General features: G+C 47.9%; 1 protein-coding gene across 8 annotated transcripts; it reads right to left on the bottom strand.

Moving 5' to 3' along the window:
- Positions 1-615: 615 nt before the first annotated feature.
- Positions 616-26,317, bottom strand: UBN1 (ubinuclein 1). 8 transcript variants are annotated; one of them, XM_031050300.2, is made up of 19 exons: positions 26,283-26,317; positions 25,513-25,929; positions 23,531-23,617; positions 22,477-22,572; positions 22,052-22,186; positions 21,433-21,536; positions 18,609-19,047; positions 15,354-15,424; positions 13,943-14,072; positions 13,594-13,712; positions 12,984-13,112; positions 11,955-12,098; positions 8,946-8,996; positions 7,744-7,786; positions 6,214-7,431; positions 4,427-4,679; positions 4,043-4,132; positions 3,132-3,330; positions 616-1,614 (listed from the first exon to the last, which is right to left on the bottom strand). In XM_031050300.2, exons 2-18 carry the CDS (start codon positions 25,750-25,752, stop codon positions 3,173-3,175), a joined length of 3,507 nt encoding a protein of 1,168 aa, XP_030906160.2. In that variant the 5' UTR covers positions 25,753-25,929; positions 26,283-26,317; the 3' UTR covers positions 616-1,614; positions 3,132-3,172. The 8 variants fall into 8 exon arrangements, with proteins under 8 accessions (XP_030906160.2, XP_033921167.1, XP_005150731.2 ...); XM_034065276.1 differs by lacking the exon at positions 26,283-26,317 and having other exon boundaries at positions 25,513-26,268; XM_005150674.3 differs by lacking the exons at positions 3,132-3,330; positions 26,283-26,317 and having other exon boundaries at positions 25,513-26,267.
- Between the last annotated feature and the right edge of the window lie 182 nt (positions 26,318-26,499).

Genomic DNA, 26,499 nt, shown 5'->3' with positions numbered 1-26,499 from the left:
AAACAGTCAAAACCAGGGAAAACTAAAGATTTGCTGGTATAGTCCATGTCAGCATCCTTCCCAAAGCTTCCAAAGGAAGGTGACAACCTTTTGCTTGAAATACCAGTGAAATCCATGTGGATCAGCACAACTACTGCACCATTCAGATGTGGCTGGGGGGGGGGGGGGGGGGGCGGGGAGGCTGAGAAAAGGCAAACTGGGAGGAGAGCAGAAAAATCAGATGCCACATTGCTCCACTGGATCCACAGCCTGCCCTTAGTGCACTGACTGAAAGAGTGCTCAGGAGAAGTATTTAGGTCTGAAAGTTACAAATTCACAAGACAATATACCCCCCAGTTCTAGAAGGTCCCATTCCTGCAGCTGCAACAAGCACATGATCCTAGTGCAGAAGTCATTAAGGAAAGCAGTATTACTCTCTGGAATTCACTTGACCTTGGTTAATATAGATCATTCCCTCTGCCCACCAAAGAGATCCTAACTGGCGACCCTAGGAAAGAATGGCTTTAAGGGAGGGTCTGGAACCCGCCTGCACGTCCTCAGCTACAAACTGGTGCTCTTGCTGGGTTTGGTGCTGTGTTCACAGGCACCAGGACACCACTGAAGTCCAGACAGTGCAGCTTTTTGTTTTTTTCTTTTTTGATGTGCAACCATAAAAAGCTCTATTAAATAAACAGAATACATTTTAAATACAGAATGATTAAAAAAGGGTAAGGAGCACACAAAAGAGGGCTGAAATGTGTGTCGCTAGTCCATTCTTGCTCCACCATAAAAGGCACTGGAATTATGTCTTCCTATACATGTGACATGCTGAGAAGTGTCCCAAACAATCCAATGCGTTCGATGGTAATGAGGATAAAACTGAGCAGGAAAAAAGCATCCCTTTGGAGGAAAAAAAATCCAAAACCCAAAAGAAGAATTCTCAGTCAAAGACTGCATCTAAAAATGTCTCTCTATAAAGAGTCTTCCTTCTCCTCCAGAGGGGAACATCAGGTGGTTCATTAGATTCACCACACAGGAAACGTTAAGTTCTCCATTGAACTGTAGCAGTGTTTTATAGTACAATTTGAACAGTTCCTCAAATGTCTTCAGAAAGCACTGGCAGTGCTAGAATTATCCAAGTAAATCCAAAGCAGAAGAAAGAAGCACCTTTCATACCCTCCACTGGGAGACCAAGGAGGTAACTGGACTTGGAGGTACTTGGCAGGTACAGAGAGAGGTGGGTGAGAATCCCCTGCAAGAAGCTGAGCCACCCACATCTCCCTGCAAGTTCCAGCTCCTGCCAGTGCCAGGGAATGCATGAAGGGCAGCAGCAATAAAACAGTGCTACAAAATGCATCTCTCATTAGGGCATGGTGCAAGGTGGCCCTTGTGTGGAGCTCAGCTCTGAGCACCTCTGAGCCAACACACCAATGAGTTCTTCATTGTGGTTCAGTCTCCAGTTGTCATGAAGGAAAAAAGAAAGGAGGGAAAAAACCCAAAGACACCGCCGGTATTTAAAGTCCATGATCTGTTCCTCTTGGCTTTATCCTATGCATGCTGTGTCCTATGCTCCTTGCAGACATCACAACTTGCGCTGCTGAGCATTGGACCCTTTGCTGTGAAGCTGAGAAGCATCTGAAAGAAAAGAAAACCAAGTGGGAAGGGGATTGAGCATCAGCTCCACAGAGCTGCGTGCAGCTGAGGCAGCCAGATCCCTCTGCACAGAAAGCACTCCCTCTGCCTACCAGCTCCAAGGAATTGGGGTAAGAGGATGTGCTTGGAGACATCTCACAACTGAGAGCAGCCCTGGCTCTGTACCTGATTTAGAGACTTGGGAAGCACTGGGGGTCTCCTGTGGCCTCACAGCAAAGGCACCACAGCATAGATTCAGATTGCTGGTTGATAGCTACCCTATGTCCTTCTCTAATAGCCACTCTACCATGTCTCCCCATTCAGGAAACTAGAAATATATGGTACTGGCTGCCTTGCATCTGAAAGTGGTTTGAAATAACACCGTTAGTACACCTTTGCTGCTGTAGTGAAGGTTTTAGGTGCCCACTGAAACAGGAATGTAATCACTGAAGTACCATAAAGGAACAGAAGTGGAGGGGAAAGAGAAAATGCACTGAAGAAAGAAAAAGAAAGTTTAAGGAAGCAAAAGTTTTCCAGGAGCAATTAAAGTACCATCAATGATGAACAAATGGGCGTACCAAGATGCACAGTTAAGCTGCAGCAGCACTGACCAGTGTGACACCAGCTTCTTCTCCAGGACAAGGACAGTCCATTCCATGCAAGACCTCAGCCCCAGCACATCACATTTCTGAAGCAAGCAGTCAGAATCATCGCCACAGCACCAGCACACAAGCACCTCCCCCAGCAGCAGAGACACACAAGCAAGCACTGACTGCTCCTTGCTCAGGTGCTGTGTGATGAATGCTCATATAAGCATTTTCATGAGATACATCAGCATTTGTATTGCATTTGTAGCAACCTCCCAACACACCGGAGTCCTCATAGCTTTCAGACAGAGCAATGTGGTTCTGGCCACCTGCTCAGGCAGCCAGGCACAGTTTATGCCACAATATAAATCAATACATTTTAAGATTATGGTGGTCGCTTCAGTATCGACTGTGTCCTTCTCCAGAACACCACAACTGGTAATGTTCCCAGAGATGACAGCACGAGGCTTGATCTCTAATCTTTATGAGAGAACACACAGTGAGAAGGCAGGTCCCTGATGCAGCTGTCTCAATGATCTGGTTTTCCTCTTATTCTAGTCACCTTTTGTCTACTCACAACTTCTGGCACTACATCCTGCTAAAGAGCAGGAGGCCATCAAGAAGTTCTTTTGTTAGAAGCCCTGTAAGCAACAGTGAAGTAACTACTCCAAACTCCCTCAGGTAATGGGACAAAAAACTTCTCAGTGACACAGAATATATTTCACAAGCCGTGTTCAAACTGAAATCAGCTATCTCACTCTCCAGTAACTGGATTTACAATCAGGAAGGGGCTGTCACACAAGTGACTGCTGCTAGTAGCTGCTGCTTCTGCTCTACCACACTGGAGCAGTGTAACAACCCACTTGAGACCAACTTCAGCCAAAGAAGCAAAGACAACAAATCCTTTCCATCTCCCCAGCGCACAGTACTCACTTCTTTCTTCAACAAAGAGCAGCTCCACAGTCAAGGGCATTTTAGCCTATGCTGGCCATGGGAGGCCACCTGAACCCCAGCACATCTAACGCAGCAGTAGCACATCCACTCCTAAAGCAGGCTCGTATTTCCCAAGGAGACAATCCAACAGGGGCAGACACCAAGACAGCACTGAACTGCACAGAAGTGCTGAAGAGCACTTAATTAAGAAAGCAGAAACAGTGATTACCAACAGGGAAAGCAACTCCCTGAAGCAAATAAACCCAATCTGCTGGTCCTGCATTTCAATTTTCCAAGTGCTGCATGGATCCCCCTTACACATGAGCACAGCTCACCAGGCAGGACTCCACTTACAAGCAGAGAAGGTGTTCTTCAGGTAACTCTTGCTTTATGCATTGATTTTGCAGGCATCACACTCAGGCTTAACTGCAAAATCATGCCATTGTCCACACCAAGTAAAGCAAACTCCATCTACACCACAAACATGGTGCAAAGGAGATGCAGGCAAATAGCTCAGTGCACAGACACGGGCATTCTGCTCTGACACATTTTATGTAGGTCACCAGTAACAAAACTCTCTAAGACCCAAATATTCATTCCTGAGCAGTCCCTGGCAGACTATGCATAAACTTTGCAGCTTTAATCCTGGCTGGATAATTCTTCATAATGACACAAGCAGCAAAGCTGAGTACCTCCAGGAACCAATGCTTGCTGTAAGCAGCCAGGGCTCCTCATTCCAGAAATGCCCAGGTTTGCCCTGGCTAATGAAACAGAACCTCGGGATGGCCGTTGGCTTTAGTGACGACCACACTGGCCTGACAATCACTTTGCTTTCACCCCTAGAAGAACCATCTGCTGAGACAGAGGACAGCTCAGGAGGCAGGAGACACCGCGACAGACTGACAAGTTACCTGGCAAGCTCTGTGGTAAATGAGTGGACAGGGCAGAGTGTGGGAGTGGCGCGGCATGGTGGGGGCTGGAGTGCAAGCCAGCTAGAAGACCTAGAGAGAAAAACAAAGAAAGGACAGGGGAAAACAGGAACAAATGTGCATTGAAGACAGAAATGAGCAGAGTAGCTGCCTATTGCTCAGCTTCCAGCTATTGGGATTTCTGCATTAGCTACCGGGACGTGCCAGAGGTTCTCCAAATGCAACTGCTGGAGATAAAAATGCATGAAGCAACAGCAAGAGAGATGAGTTGGTCTGCAATGGGTTAATGCAGCAGAGCACTGTCGGTGGTGTTATTTGACAGCACAGGCACAAGTAACACACACATGTGACCAGGAGAATACTCACTGTGGCCAAGGCCATGGTGGAAAGTTCCTGGAGCAGGTCCCGTAACTATTGCATCTTTTGATACTCCTGCTTTTGGGGAGGAGTCTGAACTGAAGGAGATGACATGAAGAGGGAAGGAATGAATAGGAGAAATAATACCTAACGGTGTGGAGCTCAGAGCAGCTGGCAGCTTTGGATTGCTGGACTTGTAGGATGGAGCCAGCACATTTAATGAGGAAGAACTTGTTAGCAGCACAGCTCCACTAGTTCCTTTCTGAAAAGCAACAAAAGAGGTCAGTCAGGAGTGGGAAAGCCAAGGTATAGTATCATCCATACTTAAAGAGCTGCAAAACATGGAGTGCTCAAGAATTCCTCCTTGTAAGAAGCACATTCCCAGCCAGAGCTCAAGAGCTGGCAACCCTGAAAATGCCCAGGACACATCATACATGCTATCTAGGCTCTTCTGAATGGACTACACCGAATTAAACTCCTGCTTCCTTACTCTGGAACTGTGTCTCCATTAGGAAGAGGAAAAGCCTGTGAGATCCAGGGAGGATGCTTCCTACTCTGTTTTAGCAGCACATCACTGCTGATAACTCAGGGCACCAAGGTTTGGTGGACCCCTGCACCCCAGAAGGTTGAGGACACCACAGGTGAGTGCTTTTGAGCTCTCTGCCTCAGTAACAATCAAGGTACATGGGCTGAGCAGCATATGAGTTTCAGGCCCATTTAAATACATGCATTTAATTGCTCAGCTCTTTCCATGTGCTACCAAAAACAGGTATGAACAGCCAACAACGAATTAATATGACAGCATGACAAATGGCCTCAAGGTGCACCAGGGGAGGTTTAGACTGGATATTAGGAACCCCCAAAGGGTGTTCAGGCATTGGAACAGGCTTCCCAGGGCAGTGCTGGAGTCCCCATCCCTGGAATTGTTCACAGACCGTGTAGATGAGGCCCTCAGTGACATGGGTTAGTGGTGGCAGTGCTGGGGAAGAGTTGGATTTGATCTTAAAGGTCTTTTCCAACCTGCTTGATTCTACAATTCCTTTTTTGCTATAGGTGAAAATTAAGGCACTTATACCATTAAATCCAATGGCTGAGAAATATGAGTCTGTAGAGGTAACCCAGGAATCCTTCAGGAGATATTATAACCCCATGAACTGTGAGACCCAGCACTCCACAGTGCACCACTGAGCTCAATTCCAAACACCACTTCAGCAGCGTATAGAAGTAACAGGAGCAACAGAAAAGGGACACAGAACCACCAAAGCTGGGCTGGGATTTGAGTTTATAGCCCAGAATCAGAGACTATTCTATAGGTCAGTCATGAAAAAAGTGGCAATAATACTACGATTACTTGCAATAATTTAAGAAAAGTCATGCTTGCAGACCCAATTCACAGCAAACCAATCACTATCATTTTAGTTTATGGAATGATTTCTAGCTCTAGTGATGACTTGCCCTACTGCACTTCTCCTGACCCAAATGGAAATTCTACTGCTCCTGGAAGTCTCAAAGGCAGGGCAAGAACATTCTACAGCCTATGCAAAAACTGCAGTCTGGAAGGTATTTTGCTTAGTAGTTAAAGCTGAAAATGAAAGCTGGAACTGTGGCATGCAAGCCCCCTGGCAAAGGCCAGGACTTCCCAGCCTAAGCAGCCAAGATCCAGACAGTCGGTCAGGAATTTCAGGAAATTCTTCTGAAGTCAATGCTTTACAGCAGGTCTGAACACAGCAGGACGTGCCTGACACAACACCATGCACTTCCCTGGCTCAAGGCTGGCCCCACGCAGCCCTGCTTACCGGCACAGAGGTAGAAGATGCGGTGCTGCTAACGACAGCTGGCTTAAGGGAGGAGGTCAGCAACTTGGCCACCCCTTGAGTGCCCCCACTAGAATCTCCATTTGAGCCTCCCGGAGGTGCCACCAATGTCAGCTTCTGTGAAACAGGTGTCTTCTTCACTGAGGAGCTTGAGGACTGGCGGCTGGATGCCTGGCCTGAGGAGGGTGTCTGCACGCTGGGCAGCAAGCTCCCAGAGGAGCAGCCCTGGTTTGCAGAAGCTCCAGATGAGGCGCTGCTAGAAGAAGCTCCGTGCTTGGAAAGAGAACCCGAAATGAAGGGCGATTTGTAAGATTGTCCTGATGAGCTAGAGCCACTTGAGTGCTTTCCTGTGTAGCTGAGAGATGATGATGATGAACCTGGGCTCTTGTGGGAGCTGCTTGAGTTTTGGGTGCTGCCTGGTGTTGCAGAGGAATGGAAGCTCTGAGCTTTGGTTGATGACTTGACCTGTTGGAGGAGGGAGCGCTGGGGCAGTGGGGAGGAGGACTTGGGATTCTGCAGTTTGACAAATGGAGCTGGGGAGGTGAATGTTTTCTGTAGCTGGCTGCCTGAGTGAAAGACCTTCACCTGAGAAGCCGGCACTGGCGTAGAGGTCTGAGGGCCATGGCCTGGCCGGACCAGGCTGTGGTGTTTCTGTTTAGCCTGGTGTGCATCAGGAAGGATTTTGCTGGGGGAAGCTTGGCAGGAGAGCTCTTTGTAATTAGAGTTCTCTGTCTTTTTGTCTTGAGAAGACTGGCCCAAGGCCAGGGCTTGCTCAGCCAGGAAGTTTAGAGGAGACTGAAGGGAACCAGAGGATGATGTAGGGGAAGGGTTGGACTTTGGAAATGTCCTCTTCTCCTCTGAAGATGGGATCTTTTCTGGTGGAGCTTTTGGAGCTCCAGGAAGAGTAAAGTCAGGACTCCCTCCTGCTCTGCTGTTCAGCACAGCCAGTTCCTTAGAGACTGCTTCGAGTGAGGAAGTGGGATTATGAATTAAGTCCTCATCCAAGGAGTCATCCATGAAGGTAGTGGGAGTGCCAGTGCTGCTGGCTGCCTGGGCTGTCCCAAGGGACAAAAGTTCTCTGGTTTGGGCACTGATGCCCAGAGCTCCTCCCTGGGGCTCTGAAGACAGAGCTAAGGTGTTGCTTGAGTGCATTGAAGGAACAGAAACTGACATCTTTTTATCTGGTTTGCAGGAAGATTCCTACAACAGAAGTCACAAGAGAAGGCAGAGTCAGGACAGAGGCAGGGTTTCTTGCTGGAAAGGGAAGGGATCCTGGTTTGGGGATAAAAGGCAGGATAAGCATGTTCCATGGTCACCCACCTCCCTCCCAGCTGCTGCTGCCGCCATCAATTTTCTAGTTGTTTTTTCAAGGCTAATATTGACTAGAGTTATTTCACAGTACAAATTCCTTGTATCCAGTGTATAAATACAAAGCTCAAATACAGGATTTGATAGCAGTCACTTAATTTTTGATATATGTCAACAATGAGAACCAGAAAACAAAGAACTCACCTTCACTTTCACTTTAGTAGAAGCTGTAACTTTCTTCTTTGACCTGTTTTGACGGAGACAAAAGAAACGCAGTTTCACTGAATGCCCACATGGAAGCATCCTATGAGGGATTACATATCCGCCCTGTTAGTTACAATCCACTGAGGCTTTTGCAAAGAACCAAGGGAACAGAGGCAGCATTTCAGGTTGCTAGGATTCAAAACCATATCACATTTAGTTGCTGTTCTAGGACTCCCCAACTCCCACACAGGGGAATGAATCAGGGAGTGGAGCAGAGTCTTGAAACAGCAGCAGAGCAGTGCAAACACTCAACAGACACATCCTTCACCAGCCCCAGGGCTCAGAGCTACTGCAGGAACCCACTTTTGGCCTAACTACAGCAATACCCATAGAGAAAATGATACAGAGACTGGTTTGGAGCAAAGTTACACATTTCTTTAAGGTTCCTGGAAGAAGTCAAGGATGAAAAAGCATCTGCCAAATTCAGAGAAAACAGAACATTTGGTCTGGTCAGATGCAAACTCTGGTACAAAGCATCCCTGAACTATTGTAATGGTATGGCTGAGGGAAAGATGACTCTACACTATTTCCTACTGTTCCTCACACTTCCCCTCACTTACCCAGTGCCACGAAAACGACCGTCTGTCCAACAGACATCAGCCTCAGTCTGTATAAGCACTTATTATAGCAAGATCCATGAGACACTTTGGCACTAAAGCACTTGCCCAGCTGGATTCTGAGGGCATTGTTGATTTGCCACCCACAAGCCTGTTGCACCTATCTTCACTACTTTGAGCTCATTGCATCCCTCCTTCAACCAGGAGAAAGAAACAAGAAAGAGGGAATCCAGAATCAGAGCAACTGAACAAGCAGCAATAATCAGACTGCTTGCACCACACTCCACTTTACCTTCATCTGCCTCCCAGGGACTAGCACAGACTCCAGTCTGCTGAACAGGCCAGGAGGCAACCTGGCTTCAACATTTTTCTCTTTGAGCTTACTCGAAGGCTAAAGCACTTCAGGAAGGCTGTTGGGAGATGTCACACACGAACAACTACCCTTCCTAGACCTCCCCAAATGAAGCAGCGCCAAACTATCTGATGGGAGCCAAGCAAGCTCTGGTGCTCCTGTGTGATCCACCCAAGCCCCAGGGAATGGAGTTCACCAGTTATCACTCCAAAGGAATGCTACATGATACTCACAGGACTGATGTGAGATGTCCATGTACACGCCTGCTCTCCTTAAACAGTGTCCTAAGAAGGGAAGAGAGCAATGAGAAGTGATATCCAGCACGACCCAGTAGAGCAGCTGGGATCACTGGAGACAGAGCTGCAAAGTACAGCAGGGGACTTGGCGAAATTAAAATCACAGAGAGCAAACAGGTATTCATCCCTTTTCAAGGAAGATCCTCCTGAACTCCCCCACACAGCTCCCTCTCTGGAGCTATGCTTGTAGGCGCTGAAAAGGCCATTAAGGCAGTTGTTGGTCAATAACTAAGAAGCTCTGCCAGCTTGAAAAGCTGACAGCCAAATGGAAAGGCAGCACAGTCATTCAAGCTGGGCATTATTACTGCCATGAATCCCCAAGAGCTGGCAGATCATACAAGAGCTCTTCACCAACTTCAAGGAAGAAAGTTTACCTTCCCCTGCTTCAAATAACATGGATGAGAAATATTCACATGCTGCATCTCTGATGCCTTCACATCCCCAGCAAACAGCCAAGGTGACTTCTTCAATAAGCACCACCAGCTCCAACAACTGACTAACCACCATCAATAAACAGAGCTTCAGCCAAACTCCTTTATCCCTGAGGCCAAGTAAACTAGGATCTCAAACTATTTCACCTAAACTAGCTGTCACTCAGCTGTAAGGGCAAGATGCTTATAAATAAGCCTTCAGTACTGGCATGTGGAATACACTTCCCATCTGCTGCTAATAGCCTGACGCCTTTTGCCATCCTTTCTCTTTCAAAAAGCAAGCTTATTTTAGCCTTTTATTCTGTTAATCACCTTTTTGTGCTAGCTGAAAAAGCATGGCAGAGCCTCTCTGAACTCATATGCAAAGTTGCTACTCTGCCCATCTTCAGGTTCCTCTTAAAGATGAGCTTCTATGATGTGATGACAGTGACTCAAGCTGACATGTCCATAAGGCTGTTCACAGTTCTTCTAGTGTTGCCAATCCTTCCTCTGTCCTTCCATGTGGCTGTCACTCTACCCTGTCTTTAAACCATAAATCATAGAACATCTCAAACTGGAAGAGGCCCCTAAAGATCAAGTCCAACTCCATCAAGCCCCAGCAAGAAAAAACACTGACCTTGGGCCATTGGAAAATTACCAGGAAAACTGGTTTTATTCAGTCATTCTACAGTTAACTTCACCAGAAGGCTTTTCTACACCAACTCTGAGGTGAGCAGTTCTATGCCTAAATACTTCACCTACAAACTAAGGGTGAAAGACTTTAATTTTTTTTATTCAAAGAAAAGAACCTTTCAAACTTGGCAAGCTCAGATCCTCAAGCTAGTAACATCTTCATTAACTAAGTAGGAAACTCCACCCACAACCTCCTAGTGCCATCTTTCAGCTCCCATACACTACAACACCACACTACAACCATGCACATTATGTACTTCATGTGCACCTGCAATAAATGGCCATTCATGACTTTTCCAAACACATCTGTAACATGCTACTCACTGCTCTTAAGAACTGATACTTACTTCTTCCTTTAGCCCCATGAAACCCAAAAAGCAAATTCAGCAGAGAGAAGACAAGGCTGCCCAGCTCTTTAAAAACAAAAAGATGGAAGTTCCAGCAGTAAGACTGTACAGTTGTTCCTTCTTTAAAACTATGGAGCAAACCAAAGCAGGCCAGACACTGATGACAGTCCCAGAATGACACTCTGCAACTGCCAGCTCAATGGCATGGACACTGGAGGGTATGAAAGAGCAGGAAACAGCAGTGAAGACACCAGACAGGGTAAAGAAAACCACACTAAAATCCTACTTACTCTACTGACTCTGACGTGTCCAGTGCAAGTCCATAAGCCCATAAAACTTTCTACTTTGCTTTCTTTTGGGAATACCCCAGAGGAGACTTTCCAAACAGTCTGAAAAATGTATCCTTTGTGAGACAGATTACAAAGTGACACTTTGCAATACAGAATCAAGAAACCAGAGGCCAGTCAGCCTCACCTCAGCCTCAGTTCTGCCTTGTAACTTGTCACTACCAGTAGCATCCATCGGAGGTCAATACAGGGGCTGAGACAACCCAGTCATTTACAACCTGGACTACAACATGGCTGCACTCTCAGTAAGTTTGGGGGTGATGTGAAAACAGAGAGAGAGAGGAGAAATATGTTGCAGGGCCGGGCTGCTGTTCACAGGGACACTGACACGCTGGAGAAAGGGGCAACACAGACCTTGTGAATTTCAACAAAGCCAAAGGCGAAGTCCTGTAGGCGGGATGGAAATAATGCCAGGCAGCAACATGGGCTGGAGACTAACTGGCTCTGTAACAGCCCTGCATAAAAGGACCTGGGGGTGCAGAGAAGGACCTGGTCCTGGTGGACAAGCTGAACATGAACCACTGCTGCAAGGGTGTACTGCTGAAAGCAAGCTGTATACTTGCAGGTATTAGACAAGAGCATGGCCCACACTTCAAGCACTTATTCCCCTCTGTTTAGCACTTGTGAGGTCACATCTGGATGCAATACCCAGTTTCAGGGTCCCCACAATACAAGAGACATGCTGACAAACTGGCCACAATCACTGTGATGGCTGAGGAACAGGGACACATACAAGGAGAGGCTGAGGGAACTGGTTTGCTTTGCCTGGAAAATATGAAGATCAAGGAGGGATATAAAGGCAGTCTTCCACTACCTAAAGAATGTGGACCGCAGGGAGCCATGAAGAAGATGGAGCCAGACCTTTCTCAAGAGTGTCAAAAGTAAAAAGAGGGAATATCCAGTTCAGTGCAGCAAGGGGAATTCCGAGTGGAAGCAAGAAAAGATTTCATGAAGAGCGATTTAGTATTGGAACAGGGGCCCAGAGATGCTATGGTAATCTCCACTCATGGAGATCTCCAAAGCTCCACAGGACAAGGCCCTGAGCACTCTGATCTAACTTTGAAGCTAGCCATTCTCTGAGCAGGGGCAGGACCTTCTAAGGTCCCTCAGGACAAGGAATCCCTAGGGTACAACTTGATTCTTGCTCACCTGGCCTGCATCCAGCCTTTTGGCCAAAGGGGCTTCACCTCTCCATCTAGGAAGGTCTTCACATAATCCTCTAGAGACTGAGCCTTATTCTTGTCAAGGTCATAACCATCCAACTTAATCTTCACCAAGTGGCAAAGCAGCTCCCTGAAGAACAGGAAGATTTTAAATACAGTTATGTGGATTGGGTGCCCCCAGTTGGAGGTCATTCTGCTTATCCAGGGCTGGATAACCACACCTAGGTATGCCTGGCTCTGCACAACACCTTGCTTTGGTAAAACAGACCCTATGCTGCCTCCACAGGAAAGAGGAAGGGAAAAGCACATTCCCTGCTCCGTGTGTGCACACATCCATGTGTCAGGGCAGAAGAGACATGTTACCCTTTCCCATTTTAATCTCCTGAACCAGCAGAGGTACTAAACCAGTGACACCTGTAATTGTGGCACTAACAACCACAGAACTGAACCTCTCTGCTGACCTCTGTACTTAGAGGCAGTGAGAAGGCAGGAAGCTTTGTTCTAAGTGAATCAGCCACCTACAGACCAGCACCCCAACTTGTTACAGAAGCAGAGAAAAAAAGACAGCGAGACTGAGTCTCATTATCTTTTGTCACTCTTCCCTTCTTCCAGCACTCTCTTGTCAGAGTCCTGGGCTCCTGAGGCAGCAATTCCCAGGAGCTGTAACTGCTTTCAGAACCAGAATCTGGTCTTGGTTAGTCTAGTCTGTAGGATTTCAGCAATTCAGCTGAGCTCCTTCTTTCCCCAAGGATCTGTCACTCTTTTGGCCTCTGCACAGAGGGTTCTTTGCACTTCTCTCAGAGTTGGCTTGAGCCTAAAATCAGCAATTTATATAAGGGTGAGATTTAATCAGTGGCTTCCATGAAGAGCACAGTCTGCCACAAATCTCCAAGCTGACTTACTACAGATGATCAGCACTGCTCTGAAAACAAGATACAGGTACCAAAATGCTCCACTTCCAACTGCACAGAGTAAGATATGTCACAGGTTCACTTAATATCTAAATTATGCAAACCTGATTTCATCATTCCATTGAAACTTCTTCCGTGGTCCCGCAGCGCGCTTTCCTCCCTTTTCTTCATCCTCTTCATCATCAGAACAAACTCGGTCTCGCTGCTCTTTGTCCTTTTCTTCTTCCAGCATTCTAAAATGGAGACAATGTAGAAGTCATTGTCCTGGAGGTTCAAGGAGAGGGTTAAGTATCTCTGAACAACACTGTTCAGGTCTCAGTAGTCAATGGTAACACACACAGAAAGAGGGCCCAAATGTCTTGCTTTGGTTGCAAGCTGAGCCAAGTGCTCAAGGTTAAGAAATCTCCCAGTATTGTGAAATAGAGACCATGGGACTAACGCAGCCTTCCTGTTCCCAGACTGCCATGATCCTAAAGGCACACCCAGCAGAAGTGAAACACCAGCCAGATTCTGGTCCCATCAGTGCTGCTGCAGTTGGTATTGCCATGGGTAGTACAAAGACCACACACAGCTTGATGAGGCCAACTAATGCCCATCAGCAATTTTTGACTACAGAATAAAAACAGGTTTCAAACTTCATGAGAGCAGCCTCCAGGTGACAGGGAGCCTGCTGAGCAGAGCTGCAGATGTACAACATGCAAACAAGGGGCTTACTTGGCAAACTTGGCCTGATTATGGGCTTGGCATTCCTCCTGGTACTTTGCCATCTGCTCTGGCATGGCCCTTCCAATGGCTTCCTTTAGCTTCTGCAGAGGTTCCTTCAACCGACCACCCTAGAGCAATCACCAAATAGGCTGATGTTCCACATGACATCTTCCAGCCAGGACACCCAAACCTGGCAGGTCAAGACCTGCCCAGTCCCAGATCCGCATCACCAGATGCAGGCCCTGAACAGTGCTGGCTGTAGGGCACCACCCCACCACAGAAGGTAGACAACACATGTGCTCCAGAGATCAGGGGTAACCTGCACACTAAATGGGGCTGTGCTGCCAAAGCCACTCACCTGCTCATAGAGATAAAGCTTACGGGCACGCTTGACCAGAGTGTCCTTGCTGCAGGGGAAGAAAGCAGCCAGGTGGGCATAAACCCCTGACCGGATCTGGCTGTTCAGCTCCCGGGTCTGCAGCTCAATGCTGAGGAACAAGACAAAAACAACATTGAGCAGAGACCTGGCAGTGGTTCTCTGCACAACATAAATGCAGCCCCAATGCAACCTAAAGAGATGGAGGCAGGGAAAGAGGAATAAAGTACAAGCCGCATGCATGATGGTTCTTCAGGTCTTCAAACAACAGACTTAAAGCCTTGTCCCAAGCTGTGGCTTTTAATCTGGTTTCAGAGGATCTTGAAAAGGAACAAAAAGATGTCAACACCCTCATTTATTCTGCAGCTCTTCCTGGAGACTCAAGTGGTACGCACTGCTGATGTCAGAATCTACAGCAGTCTAACTCAGGAGAATATAGATTCAAGCTTTACCCCTTGGCCTTGAACTTACTTCCCAGTGAGAAGGTCAGAGGTACCAGTGTGCACTAAATCCATCTATACAGTTATATATTTTAGAGAGCAGCCCTTTATGCCACCTCTCAGTGTCACTAAGTGTAAAAATCTGGACCTGATTCTACAGCAAAGTCATACAAATATAAATCTCTTCTGAATGCGCTTAAAGTTTTCAGTTTGACAACTGATGACTATTTGTGCAGTCAGCACTGGAATGCTGAAAGGTAGCAGTCACCACTTGAAACATGAGGGAAACAGATTCCCAACCTTTCCTTCATCAATTCCCTTCCAGTGCTTGATAAACCTTAATGAAATTAAAGCATCTGTGTAAGTGTTATTACTCTGTGAGCATCACAAAGCTGTGTGCATTCAGCAACCTTCTCTGGGCACTTGAAGAAGAATTAAACCATTATCAACAACTGCATGAAGCAACACTGATATTCTGTAACTGGAGGACTTGATGACACACAGCAGTGATGGAGCAACTCCAGTTTGCACAGAAAGCCAGTTGAACAGAGCAGCTGTAGCCTAGTTATAAATATATATTATATAGGTATATATATTAGCTTATATGAAAATATACTGCATATAACTTCAACAGCAAACAACATGCCTGATATTTCTGACAGGGACAGATTTACTGTTCTTCTATCAAGCTATAATCACAGGTCAAATAACCAAATTTAAGTACATGGATATCAAGCATCATCTTGAGACCAGAAGGCCTGGATATAGCCACTCCAACATTCTCCTGCCTCAGACATACATCATGCTTCACCTGAAAGTCACTTCCAGGAGACTTTCATGTTACTCTAGGCATGTTCTGTGTGGAGGAACCCCACAACTCCTGCTCCTGAATTTACCCAAAATGCTCTGCCTAATATCCTCCTTTTGTATTCTTCTTCCCCAGCAGCACTTACTCCAATATGATGTTGTTGATGTCCTGAGTGAAGAATCTCTGTCTGCCTTCTCCCTCAGCAGCTCTGGCAGCCTGGACATTAGGAAATAACAGAAGGCACCATCAGTTCCCATACACAGACACACACAAGCAAGCAGCAAGGGCATCACCAACAGAGATAAAAATATTATCCCATTCTGCTCAGTGCTTGTCAGGCCACACCTGGAATACTGTGCTCAGCCTTGGCCCCCACTATACACAAAAAAGATGTGCACAGGCTGGAGAAGATCCAGAGAAGGGTCACAAAGATGATCCAAGGTCTGGGAAGCATGTGTGGAAAGGCAGAGTGCTGGACTTCTTCGACACTAAGTCAAGAAAGCTCAGGGGAGACCTTATCACCATGTGCCAGTATTTAAAGGGTGGCTACAAAGAAGAGAGAGACCCCCTTTCTACAAGGAGTCACATGAAAAGAGGAGGGGTGATGGGCACAAGTTACTCCTGGGGAGATTCTGACTGGATATAGGAGGGTAATTTTTCCCACTGAGAATGAACTTTCCAGGGAAGTGGTGACTCCCCAACACTTGGACACTTTTAAGTTTCAGCTGGACAGGGTGCTGGGACACCTACTCTAGGTCATGCTTTGCCTAGAAAGGCCGGACCAGATGATCCCTGAAATCCCTTCCAACCTCATGTTCTATGATAATCCAGCAGTTTTTAAGCCACTTCAGAGCACAGTTTTACTGACCAAATTCTGCAGCTACCTGCTGCAGATGGGCTAAAAGCTGTCCCCATCAACAGGCAGAAGAGAGGTTGTGTCTCTTCCTTTTTGCATCCTGAGTTCAAGTCCAACCCTGCCAGCTGAACTGGTAAAACCACATCCTGCCCAAAGACCCTTGCACTCAGGATTCTGCTATCCAGATGCACTCAAGTCACTACACTGGAGTAAAGATTTCTCCATTGAATGGGGCAAAGGGGATGGCTTGGGCGCAACTGGCTTTTTGGCATGCTTCCCAAGGGGAGAACGGGCAGTTTGAGGGCATGGTTATAATTCCACATTAGAGCTGTTAGATTAATTCATGTGAGCATAGAGCTTCTCCCTGAACAGGAAAGATCATCCTAGTCATGTTGAATGAGGGTCAGGGATACTTATCCCCAGGCTTTCTAGCTCAATCTGGACACTAAGCCAAGAAACCAACAGAAAGAATAGCAGCCCTAGGGGATGTGTTATTCCCAATCAACACCATGGAAACTAAAAAGAAACTAATGAATAAATTCTGTTCAGGAAGCTTCCTGAGCTATGACTGTAGCACACACAGTGCTGCCCAAACATCACACCCATGGAAAACATGTCCAGGGGGGAATAATTCCAAGAGCTGAACAAGACAGTAGAAAACTGCCAAGAGTTTTCAGGCTCTTCTGAGTGGGGCTGTAAACAAAACTGGGATTGACCACAAGGCGTCACATCAAGTTAGTGATTCCTTGCATGGGAAAGGAGACCAGGAGAGCAGGACAGGGCCCAATTCTGAAATCCCCGATTTAAGACTCCAAGGTTTGGCTAGGAAGTGATTGATTTATGCCCAGAAGGGGCACATTCTGTCAGCAGCCAGTCACACACAGCTGTGATATCAAAGAAGAAGGCTCAATGCTAAAGAGAATCCTCAAACAAGAAGGAGAGGGTTAAAGTCAAACCAATTCAAGTAGAAGAGGGAATGCCTGGAGGCTCCATTTAACTCAGGAGACGCTCCCACCTGCTGGGATGAAGAGACCTTTCCCTCAGACAGAGGACTGGTACCTCTTCTTTCCAACAGATCTTACCTTCCAGATTCCTAACTGCCCCAGAGGCTTGAGTTTGTTAAATCTTTATTTCTCCACCCTAGTTTCTTCCCTTAACATATATAGTCCACCAACAGGCACAGCAGCAGGAAAATCTGTGGGTAATGTGCTATGAGCCTATCTTGCAGCAACATAATAATCAACTTGGTATCATGAGAGCCTCTATAACATTCTTGTTTAACTCAGCTATAGTTCAGAACAGCTGTTTCAGGGTTTTCTGTTAACAGCCTGAATAGCAAACAGAAACCCATGAACAGACCATTATTTTTATCAGCTGTGGCAATACTTTCTTCAATTCCTCCTTCCCTTCCATAGCTCACCACTACATACACTTCACATTTCTCAGCAGAACACAGATCTCTAACAGAAGCTTGTCTTTAGTAACAGGAGTTACTAAGAGCTGCTCAGTTAGCAGGTATTGTAAATCCATGTGCCCTGGGAGGTAGAACACAAACCACTGCACAGGCCTGAGAGCACCATTTACAGCTTACAGATCAGTGCTCCAAAATATCACTAGTAGCAGGAACAAAACATCTCGGTGTTTGTCAGGCTGATGGGGACAGCACTCACAGCAGAGAAGCCCCACAGCAGCTCTGAAAGCACACTTCTTTGACAGGCCAGGAGAGGGATCCCTGACCAGCACCAGCTACTTCCAAGCTCCTCCAGAACTGCACTTCCCAAAATACCACAACATTCTGGAGAAGATGGGAGAGTCCCACGGGAGTCCAGCTGCAGGAGAAGCTACATGGCACCCTTCTAGAAATGAATATATTCCACTCCCTAAACAATACCCCAACACTGAGATGTTAAAGACGAGTAAAGAACCCAAAATGCCAGTGACACAGCTCTGGAACTTGTGTTTCAGGAAGGCATCTGCCTGTATATGACACGGGAAATGCTTCTAACAAACCCTCAAGCCCCATCTACAGGGCTTCTTGTGCCTTCTCACACTGCAGAACAGGTAATGCTTTCCAGCTGCACCCACTCATTTCACACACACAGAACACCCCACACCACTTCATACACTACATCCTGACTGTCAGAAGCACATTAAAACCATTACACTGGAATTAGCCCTTCAGCCTCAGTTTGCATTTTAAGTTAGTTTATTTTCAACTTACTTTGGAAATTACCTCTGGCATCAGGTCCACACTTTGACAGGAGAGGTAAAGAAGCCTTGCTGCCAGGTGGGATATTGAGTGTTACATTCAGTAGGTAAGAATGCCAAGAAATCTGACACTCCTTGACATGGGTGTTCAAGAAATCAACTTGGCCACCAGAGAAACCTGGGTGACACAAAGGTGTGATCCCACACAATACTGCAGAACAATCCCACTGGAGAATGCTTCCCCATTCCACTATGGGAGCGACTACCCCAACCTAGCAGGGCTGTCCCCTCTCTGGTAACCCCACAACCCCAGTGCCCTGCAGCAAGGTGCCTTACCTGAGCCAGTTCTTTGATGCGCTTCTCCAAAGGGGCTGGGAGGCCGTCTGGGAGAGAGGGCGGTTGCTTGAAATCCTGCTCCAAGCCTGTCCCTCCAGGATTGCTCCCATCCTCCACGTCAGGACAGGGGCTCCCTTCTGGGGACTCACTGAGGAGCCGCTCCAGGTCAAGGTCAGTTAAGTTGTCCATGGCAGTCGCTGCCTGAAGCAGGTCATTGTCACTGGCGTGGCCAAAGAGTGAGAGCAAAGGGTCGGCCATTGCCTCCCCCTCCCTTGGGGCTGGGGGTTCTGCTGGTGAAGGAGTCGCCACTTTCTGCTCTTCATCTTTTTTCTTCTGTGCATCCTTCTCCTTCTGAAACCTCTTCAGCATCTCCTTGACACTAAGAGCTCCAGAGTATTTCTTTTTCTTCTTCTCCTTACTGGCATTTAATGCCGTAAAGCTGGAAACAGAGTAGGGAGGAGGGAAGGGAACTGAATACAAGATGAAGACCTTCAGTCCAGCTCACTTTAGCCATAGGCACCAATCCCCCGGGAAGGCTCAGCCGCTTGACCAGTGTGGAATAATTACTGAGCATGATTCAGAAATAAAACTTACATTTGAAAATGTAGCATTGCTCACACATAACGGAAAGGTATCAATTTAACTGGACCTTCAGGGTAAAGTGCAACTGCACCTGGTATGCAAGGAACTCACTCTACAGTGGTTCCTGTGGCAACATTGCACTAGGATGGGGCCACGTGGAGATTCTGCGGCCAAGCTCTGTCATAACACAAGCAGAGATGGGAACTAGGTGGTACAAAAAACTGATAAGGGTAAGCTGCACACTTGCCACCCTGAGCCAACAGTCTGTCATCTTTTGACGAAATGTTGTCCTTTGTGCAAACTTTGCTTCATTTTAATATATTTTAATACAAAACCACACCTCCATCTCCAATGCAACCCGCCTCCAAGGTGAGACCACCCCTCCTCAAGCATGCTCTCTGAATTATTTTTGGTATATACCTTTAAAAGCAAAGCGAAAGAACTTTACACCAATAATAATAAAGGTATGTATGACTAGAGCTGCTCAAGCTCCACCTTGAAGGGGAAAAACAGTATAAAAATGGCCCGAGGAAGGGGGAATATCAGGGAAGATATCACTGTGGAGAAGTCGAGGAAGATTCTATAAGCAGATTACCCTTGACTCCTGGGACCGATCGACAGGCTGGACCTTACCCCCCCCCAGGGATGCCTTCAGGTAAGACTTGCACTGTACCAAGTGATTCTGAAGAAAATTAGGAATCTCTATATAGAGTCACATTCTACTTCTACATTTTGAAGCCAGGCTGCATTACTCATAACTTCGTTGTGCGTTTGTACAATTCACAACCCTATCGTTTGCACATGCTTTCTGCAGACAGTGTATTTATCACTGGCAATCCATAAGAACCTGTATCTGTTGCTTCAACAAACTGCACTGTTGAAGTAGCTAATCATAATAGTTTTCTCACTGAACATGACCAAATCCTTTTAAGTGTGGCTGTGTTAGTTCCTGAGCACGACAAAGCTGAAGATGCAGTGTGCTATTAGTGCATCCGGAATCGTGATAATTCAATATATCAAACACAACTGGACTGGAAGTGGTAAATTGTGCATCACCCAGAATCTAAGCCTCGCCACACCCAGTTGCTCTAATATCTGAGGACCAGCTGGAAGGCAAGGAGGGGGTATTTTTTGCCAAAAGAATTATCTTTTCTCAACAACCGGTTGTTATACTCTTAACACAACAACCAGTCACACCAGGAAGAGCATTCTACTGCCTCTTAAGGTGCTCTTAAGGTCCCTCTGCTTGTTAAGTTCAGAGAAGACTGGTCTCTTCCTCACTGCAGAGAGGTGATGGAGCTAGAACCATCACAACCAAGCAATGCTCTTACTAGCTACGTGCATTATTCCAGCATGCCATATTGGGAAACATACTAGTGGAGAGGAACTGAGGCAGGAGTATGACAACAGCTTGATACATTTTGCCTGTTAAGACCAGGAGAGCAAATTACTTTTCCCGGCTCACTATGAAGGAACCATGCACTGACAGTACCATGTCAGACATGTGGTTTGGTGCTGCTAGAAAGAATATCCATGCAGAAAAAAGGAAATCCAAAAGAATAATTAAGAAAGAAGGAAAAAGATAGGAGGAAAATGTAGGAAAACAGACAAAAACAACAGATACAGACATTGAAACAGAGAGGCCATGCAGCACAAAGCAACAGAACCAAAGAACTCAGCAAGACAATTAGCCACTCAGGTTTATAGCCAGAAGAAGAGAAGCAATACAGAAGGGTGATCACTCATCCAAGAAATACTTCAGGCAGGCAGGGGTACGAACAATTGCCAGCAAGAGCAGCAACACATAACTTTCTTTCTGCTATGGTCACCCAAAGCCTTCTAACCTGTTTCTCCCCATTAGCCTGACCCTCACACAGCTCTGAGTTCCTGCCCTTCTTGCCTGCCTTTCCTCCACCAGCTTTGTCCCTGTAGTCATTATCCTGCTCCTCAGGCTCTCCAATCCCTATGCCAACCATCACCACCTCAACACAGCTCCAGGACACACCACCACTGCTCCAGTGGTGGCCCTTGTGCTCACACACCATTGCTGTGGAGCTCTGCTCCCTCCCTGATCCAGCTGCCTCTTGTCACCTACTGTGAAACAATGGGGCATTACAGGCTGGTGGTTCCACTGCTCATACTCAGGCCACCTGCACCGAAACAGGTACCACTGCAGTGTGACAAATGGCAATGTGACCCTGGAGCAGAGGGTCCAGCAGTGAGCAGTCCCTCCCCTCCTTACCCAGCTTTGGGAAACTTCGATTTCTTGGATTTCTTTTCCTTGTCGTATGAATCATCTTTCTTTTTCTTCTTCATTTTTTCACCTCCGTCTTTCAACTTCCGCTTCTAGAGAAGATTAAAACCAAGTCATGACTAAAGTGTCTCCTACAATGCTCCCTGCACCCCCAGAGCCCAAGAACAGGAGACCAGCTCCTCCCCCAATGGATACATGAACCCAAACCCCACACATGGCTACTATGACAGGGGGCTGCTGTCACCTCTACTCTCAGAATCAAGCAACACCACCAGAGTCTCATCCATACCAGGCATCCCTCATTTTACTGTCAAATACAGAGACATAACAAGATTTCAAAGGCTCATCCCTATTCTGTCTGCACCAATTCATAAACCTTGCTCTACTTTGAAGGTCCACACACCATTCAGACAGGAAATAAGCAAAAATTCAAGGCCAGGTTAGACAAGGCTTGGAGCAACCTGGTCTAGTGGAAGATGTCCCTGCCCATGCCAGGGGGGTAGAAGTGGATGAGCTTTATGGTTCCATCAACCCAAACCAGTCTGGGATTCTATGAAATCCTCTGAATATTAACAGAAGAAACAACTGAGAAAGGTGCCTTGCTGACCTTGGGACACTTCTTCTTCTTCTCTTTAACATAGTCATCTTCAGATTCAGATGCTTGGCGAAACTGCAGCGTTCCTGAGTTGATGTAAAACCCTCCATACTTTGTAGTAAGCGAAGCTGGAACAAGCTCATCATACTGGAGATAAACCAGAACAATCCATTAGCACTGTAAGCAGCTGAGCTACAGAACAAACTGGATTTGTGCTCCCCAAGAACAGAAAGGCTGTGCACAGACCTGGTAACCACCGTTCTGCTGCTGGGAGCTTCCCCCAGCATCTCCCCTTCCCTTGGGATTTCCTGTTTCCCCAGAATCTCCTGTTCCCAGCCCTGGCACACTCCTGGCTCACACCCCACACAGGTTTCCCCCAGGTGCCAGCTCAGACCCAGCAGCACATTTAACCACCCTCCCAATGCTCCCAGCCTCACCGCTTCAGAGTTATCGATGAAGGAGTCAGATTCATCATATCCGTACCCCATGTCAATCAAGTCCTGAATCCGGTCCTTCCTGCGTCTCTTGCCACCCTAAACAAGAACGGATTGACAGTGTTCAGCCTGTTTTCCAGTTCCCACGAGAGAGCCCCGGCACAGGACACTGACACGATGCCAGCACAGGAAAGTGAACACAATCTTTTGTGCTCCAAGCAGCATCAGAACCAGACCAGCAGTAACTCCCACCATGCTGTAACCTCAAGATATCGTAAATCCAGGTTTAGGCCTTGTCATACAGAACAAAACCAGTGCAGCCAAATGAAACAAAACAGTGGGCTACCCAACAGACTGATGTTGTGCCAACAGACTTTAGGTTGAACTGTACCCCTTCCACACTTCTGCCAGTGCAGGGATGGAGTGTTCTTCCAGAACTGCTACATAGTCCATACAAACATGGTACTAGACACATCAAACTATACACATCAAGCACATGAGAGTGACCCATGGGTCTGATTTGTATCACAAAACAATACAACTCACTATCCAAAGTACCAGTTGTAAAGCAGAACATAGTTTTATTGCCACTTACAAGAAGGGAGGGGAAAAACAGAGAGGAAACAGGCAAGACAGATCTGCTTCTCTCAAGCTATGCAGAAAGAGTTCAGCTTCTTCCTGACAGCAGAAGACCCACCACACACTGAACTTAGAGACTTGACAGACTGCATCATGCCACAGCCACCAGGCCTAGAAATTCTTTTTTGCCTAAGACAATTAAATTTTATAAATTACAGTAAGTTATTTGCCACTACAAGCGAGAAGGTTGTTCAATTTCATCAGACTCATCTGATTGAGGAACGGAGCAGAACTATATTTGGAGACCACGGGCCTGAGACAGAAAAAGAACAAGAAAACAGCAGCTTCCAGGCAAGAACAGGACTGCCACAGAACAGGAAGGTGAGAGCCAGTGGCCATGGAATGAATACTACAGGCTGAAAGGTGAACAGCAGTGACCATTCTAAGGGATAACACAAGACAAAGAACAAAAACATACATATTTTTCTTCAAACTTCCTTGCCAGAGCCTCTACTTTATGCCTTTCCTTTTCGTCATCATTAAAGGGATCAGCCAGATCTTTCTTCTAGAGAAAGAAAAGAGACAAAAGCATCAGAATCAACCCATCATGCTGCTACCAAAATCCCATGCAGTAAATCCATCACAACCAGAGCAATCAGGTGAAGTCCAGACACATCAACCTTCAGTACAGCATAGAGTATTTTTTAGTATTTCACTAACAACATAGACAGTAGAATCAGTATCATGCACCATCAGCAAGAGCTGTGTGCTGCAGTCGACACACTGGAGGAAAACGAAGGGATCCAGAGGGACCAGGACAGGCTGGAGAGGTGGCATTGTGCAAACCTCATGAAGTTCAAAAGGCCATGTGCAAGGTCCTACACTTGGATCGAGGCAATGCCCAGCACAAACAAGTCTCCCCAGGCTGGCAGACACTGAATGAAGGAGTCCTTCTCCTCAAAGGAGAAGGACTTGGGGGTGTTCGTCAGCAAACAGCTCCCCATGACCTGGCTTCAGTGAGCGCTTGAGCCCAGACCCCCCCATGTGCTGGGCTGCATCCCCAGAGCGTGAGCAGCACAAGAGGGAGGGGATTGTCCCCCTCTGCTGTGCTCTGGGGAGACCCCCCTGCAGTCCTGATCCAGCTCTGGGGCAACAGCACAAGAGGGATGTGGAGCTGTTGGAGAGAGTCCTGAGGAGGCCATGGAGATGCTGCAAGGGCTGGAGCAGCTCTGCTCTGGAGCCAGGCTGAGAGAGCTGGGCTTGTTCAGCCTGGACAAGAGAAGGCTCCTTAAGGGGAGACCCTCAGAGCAGTTTCCAGTGCCTAAAGGGGCTACAAGAAACCTGGAGAGGGGCTATGGACAAGGGCCTGTAGGGACAGGTCAAGGGGGAATGGCTTTAACCTGACAGAGAGGAGACTGAGATGAGCTCTTAGGCAGAAGTTCTTCTCTGTGAGGGATGCTGAGGCGCTGGCACAGGGTGACCAGAGAAGCTGTGGCTGCCCCATCCCTGGCAGTGTTCAAGGCAAGATTGGATGGGGCTTGGAGCAACCTGGTCTGGTGGAAGGTGTCCCTGCCTGTGGCAGGGGGTTGGAACTGGATGATCTTAAGGTCCCTTCCAGTCCAGACCTGTCTGTGACTCTGGGAGTGTCTCAAGGCTGTGGGTGCTCTCTCAGCCTATTCTGCGCCCACCTCTGCTTTTCCAAACTCTCAAAAGAAAACACAAAACTAAGCTGCATGAACCATGAATTTACTGCTGAACAGTTCAGAAAAGAACTTATGATCCCAGGTAGAACCCAAACCACTTTCACCTCAGAGAAAACACCTACACATGCAGTAAAGCAGGGTCCCCAAAGGGCACAACCAAATACTGTGGAAGCATCTCTCCTTTCCTCATGGCTGCCAGCAAGCCAGGTACCAAACATCACTGTGAAGTAATTTCAAACAAAAAGAGCATTATGTCCCACGCTCTGCCAACAAAACATCCCCTTTGGAACATGAACTTCCAGCCAAGGAAAAGGAGTGAGATGGTGGGGCCTGACAAGCTCCTGCCTGCATGCCAGTTCTGCCTGCAGGAGGCCTGACCCTCCACCTTCCACCTCCAGCATCTCCCAGCTTCAACACACACTCCAACAATGCTGAACAAGCCTTTCAAATCTTATAGTGATAGGATGAGGGGTTGAAACTGACACAGGGTAAGTTCAGGTTAGATATAAATAAGGAAAACATTCTTCCATGTGATGGTGCTGAGGCGCTGGCACAGGTTGCCCAGAGAAGCTGTGGCTGCCCCATCCCTGGCAGTGTTGGATAAGGCTTGGAGCAACCTGGTCTGGTGGAAGGTGTCCCTGCCCATGGCAGGGGGTTGGAACTGGATGATTTTAAGGTCTTTTCCAACCCAAGCCATTCCATGACTCTATGATCTTCAGGTACAAGACAGGTCCCCACAGGCCACATGGACGCTCACCTTGTCTCCCGAAGAACCACCTTTTATTTTCCCTCGACAGCTCTTCAGAAGATCCGGGTAGAAAAATTCAGGACAACGTTTGTGGTCTGGCTCAAAGAGGGTGAGTGTGATCCGAACGGCAGTGGCAGCCGGCTCCACGTCCTGGGGCTGCTCTGCATCGTCCTTCCGAGACCTCTTCAGGAAGGTGCTGCTCAGTGGACCATGGAGAGTGGTGAACGAAACCCTGTGGGGCTCTGTCATGGCTATGGCCAACTCTTACCGCTCCTCATGGCATAGTTCCCATTGCACCAGAGGAGCTCTGCCCCAGCCACACAAGTACAGATGTCACCGGCTGGTTACGGGTAACGGAGGACATCAGAAGTGGAAGGAGCCATTTAATTCTCAAGTTTTCTTGGGAAACAGCAGAGGCCCCGCTAGCTGCAGCCGGTAGAGAGAAAGAGTCAGCGCTGGCCCCGAGGTAGCCCCCGAGGGGCTGCTCCTGCCCCCCCCAGCGCTCCGTTCTGAACGGCTGCAGGACGAATCGACGGGCCCAGCCGGGGACAACCCCCGGCCCTACGAGCACGACCCCGGCCCCCCACCCGCGGGACGTTGCGCGGAGCCCGGGAGCCGGCTGCGCCGCGGGGCCGGAGCTGAGGGTGAGCGGGCCGCGGAGCTGCAGAGGCACCGGGCCGTGGTGCTGAGGGGAGAGAGGCCGGCGTTCTGAGGGGAGCGGGCCGCAGGGCCCGGCGCTGAGGGGAGGCGCTGGCCGGGCGGGGCCAGGCCGCACTCACCGCTGCCGGGCTCCCGGGGCCGACTCCGAGCCCCGCTCCCACGTCACGTGCGGGGGACGCTGCCCTCGCGCTAAAGCCGCGCGCCCGGCACCCAATCGCGGCCGGCGCCGAAGCCACGCCTCGGAAGAACGGCGTCCTGACGGCCGGCCCGGCCCACGTGAGGAGAGCGAGCCAATCAGCGCCGCCGGTGCCGCTCCGTCCCGGCAGCCCTTGCGCG

The sequence above is a fragment of the Melopsittacus undulatus genome, chromosome 8 (genome assembly GCF_012275295.1).
Source record: "Melopsittacus undulatus isolate bMelUnd1 chromosome 8, bMelUnd1.mat.Z, whole genome shotgun sequence".
NCBI lineage: Eukaryota > Metazoa > Chordata > Aves > Psittaciformes > Psittaculidae > Melopsittacus > Melopsittacus undulatus.
The sequence above is the reverse complement of the archived record's forward strand: the minus strand, read 5'-3'. Positions and strand labels throughout refer to the sequence as shown.

Excerpts from the sequence above, each read along its gene's own strand:
- UBN1 (XM_031050300.2), bottom strand. The coding sequence starts at position 25,752 with ATGACAGAGCCCCACAGGGTTTCGTTCACCACTCTCCATGGTCCACTG. Across the intron at positions 22,573-23,530 it reads GGAAGTTTGAAGAAAAATAT|GGTGGCAAGAGACGCAGGAA; the intron begins GTATGTTTTTGT and ends GTTCTTGTTTAG. Across the intron at positions 7,432-7,743 it reads CTACTAAAGTGAAAGTGAAG|GAATCTTCCTGCAAACCAGA; the intron begins GTGAGTTCTTTG and ends CTTCTGTTGTAG.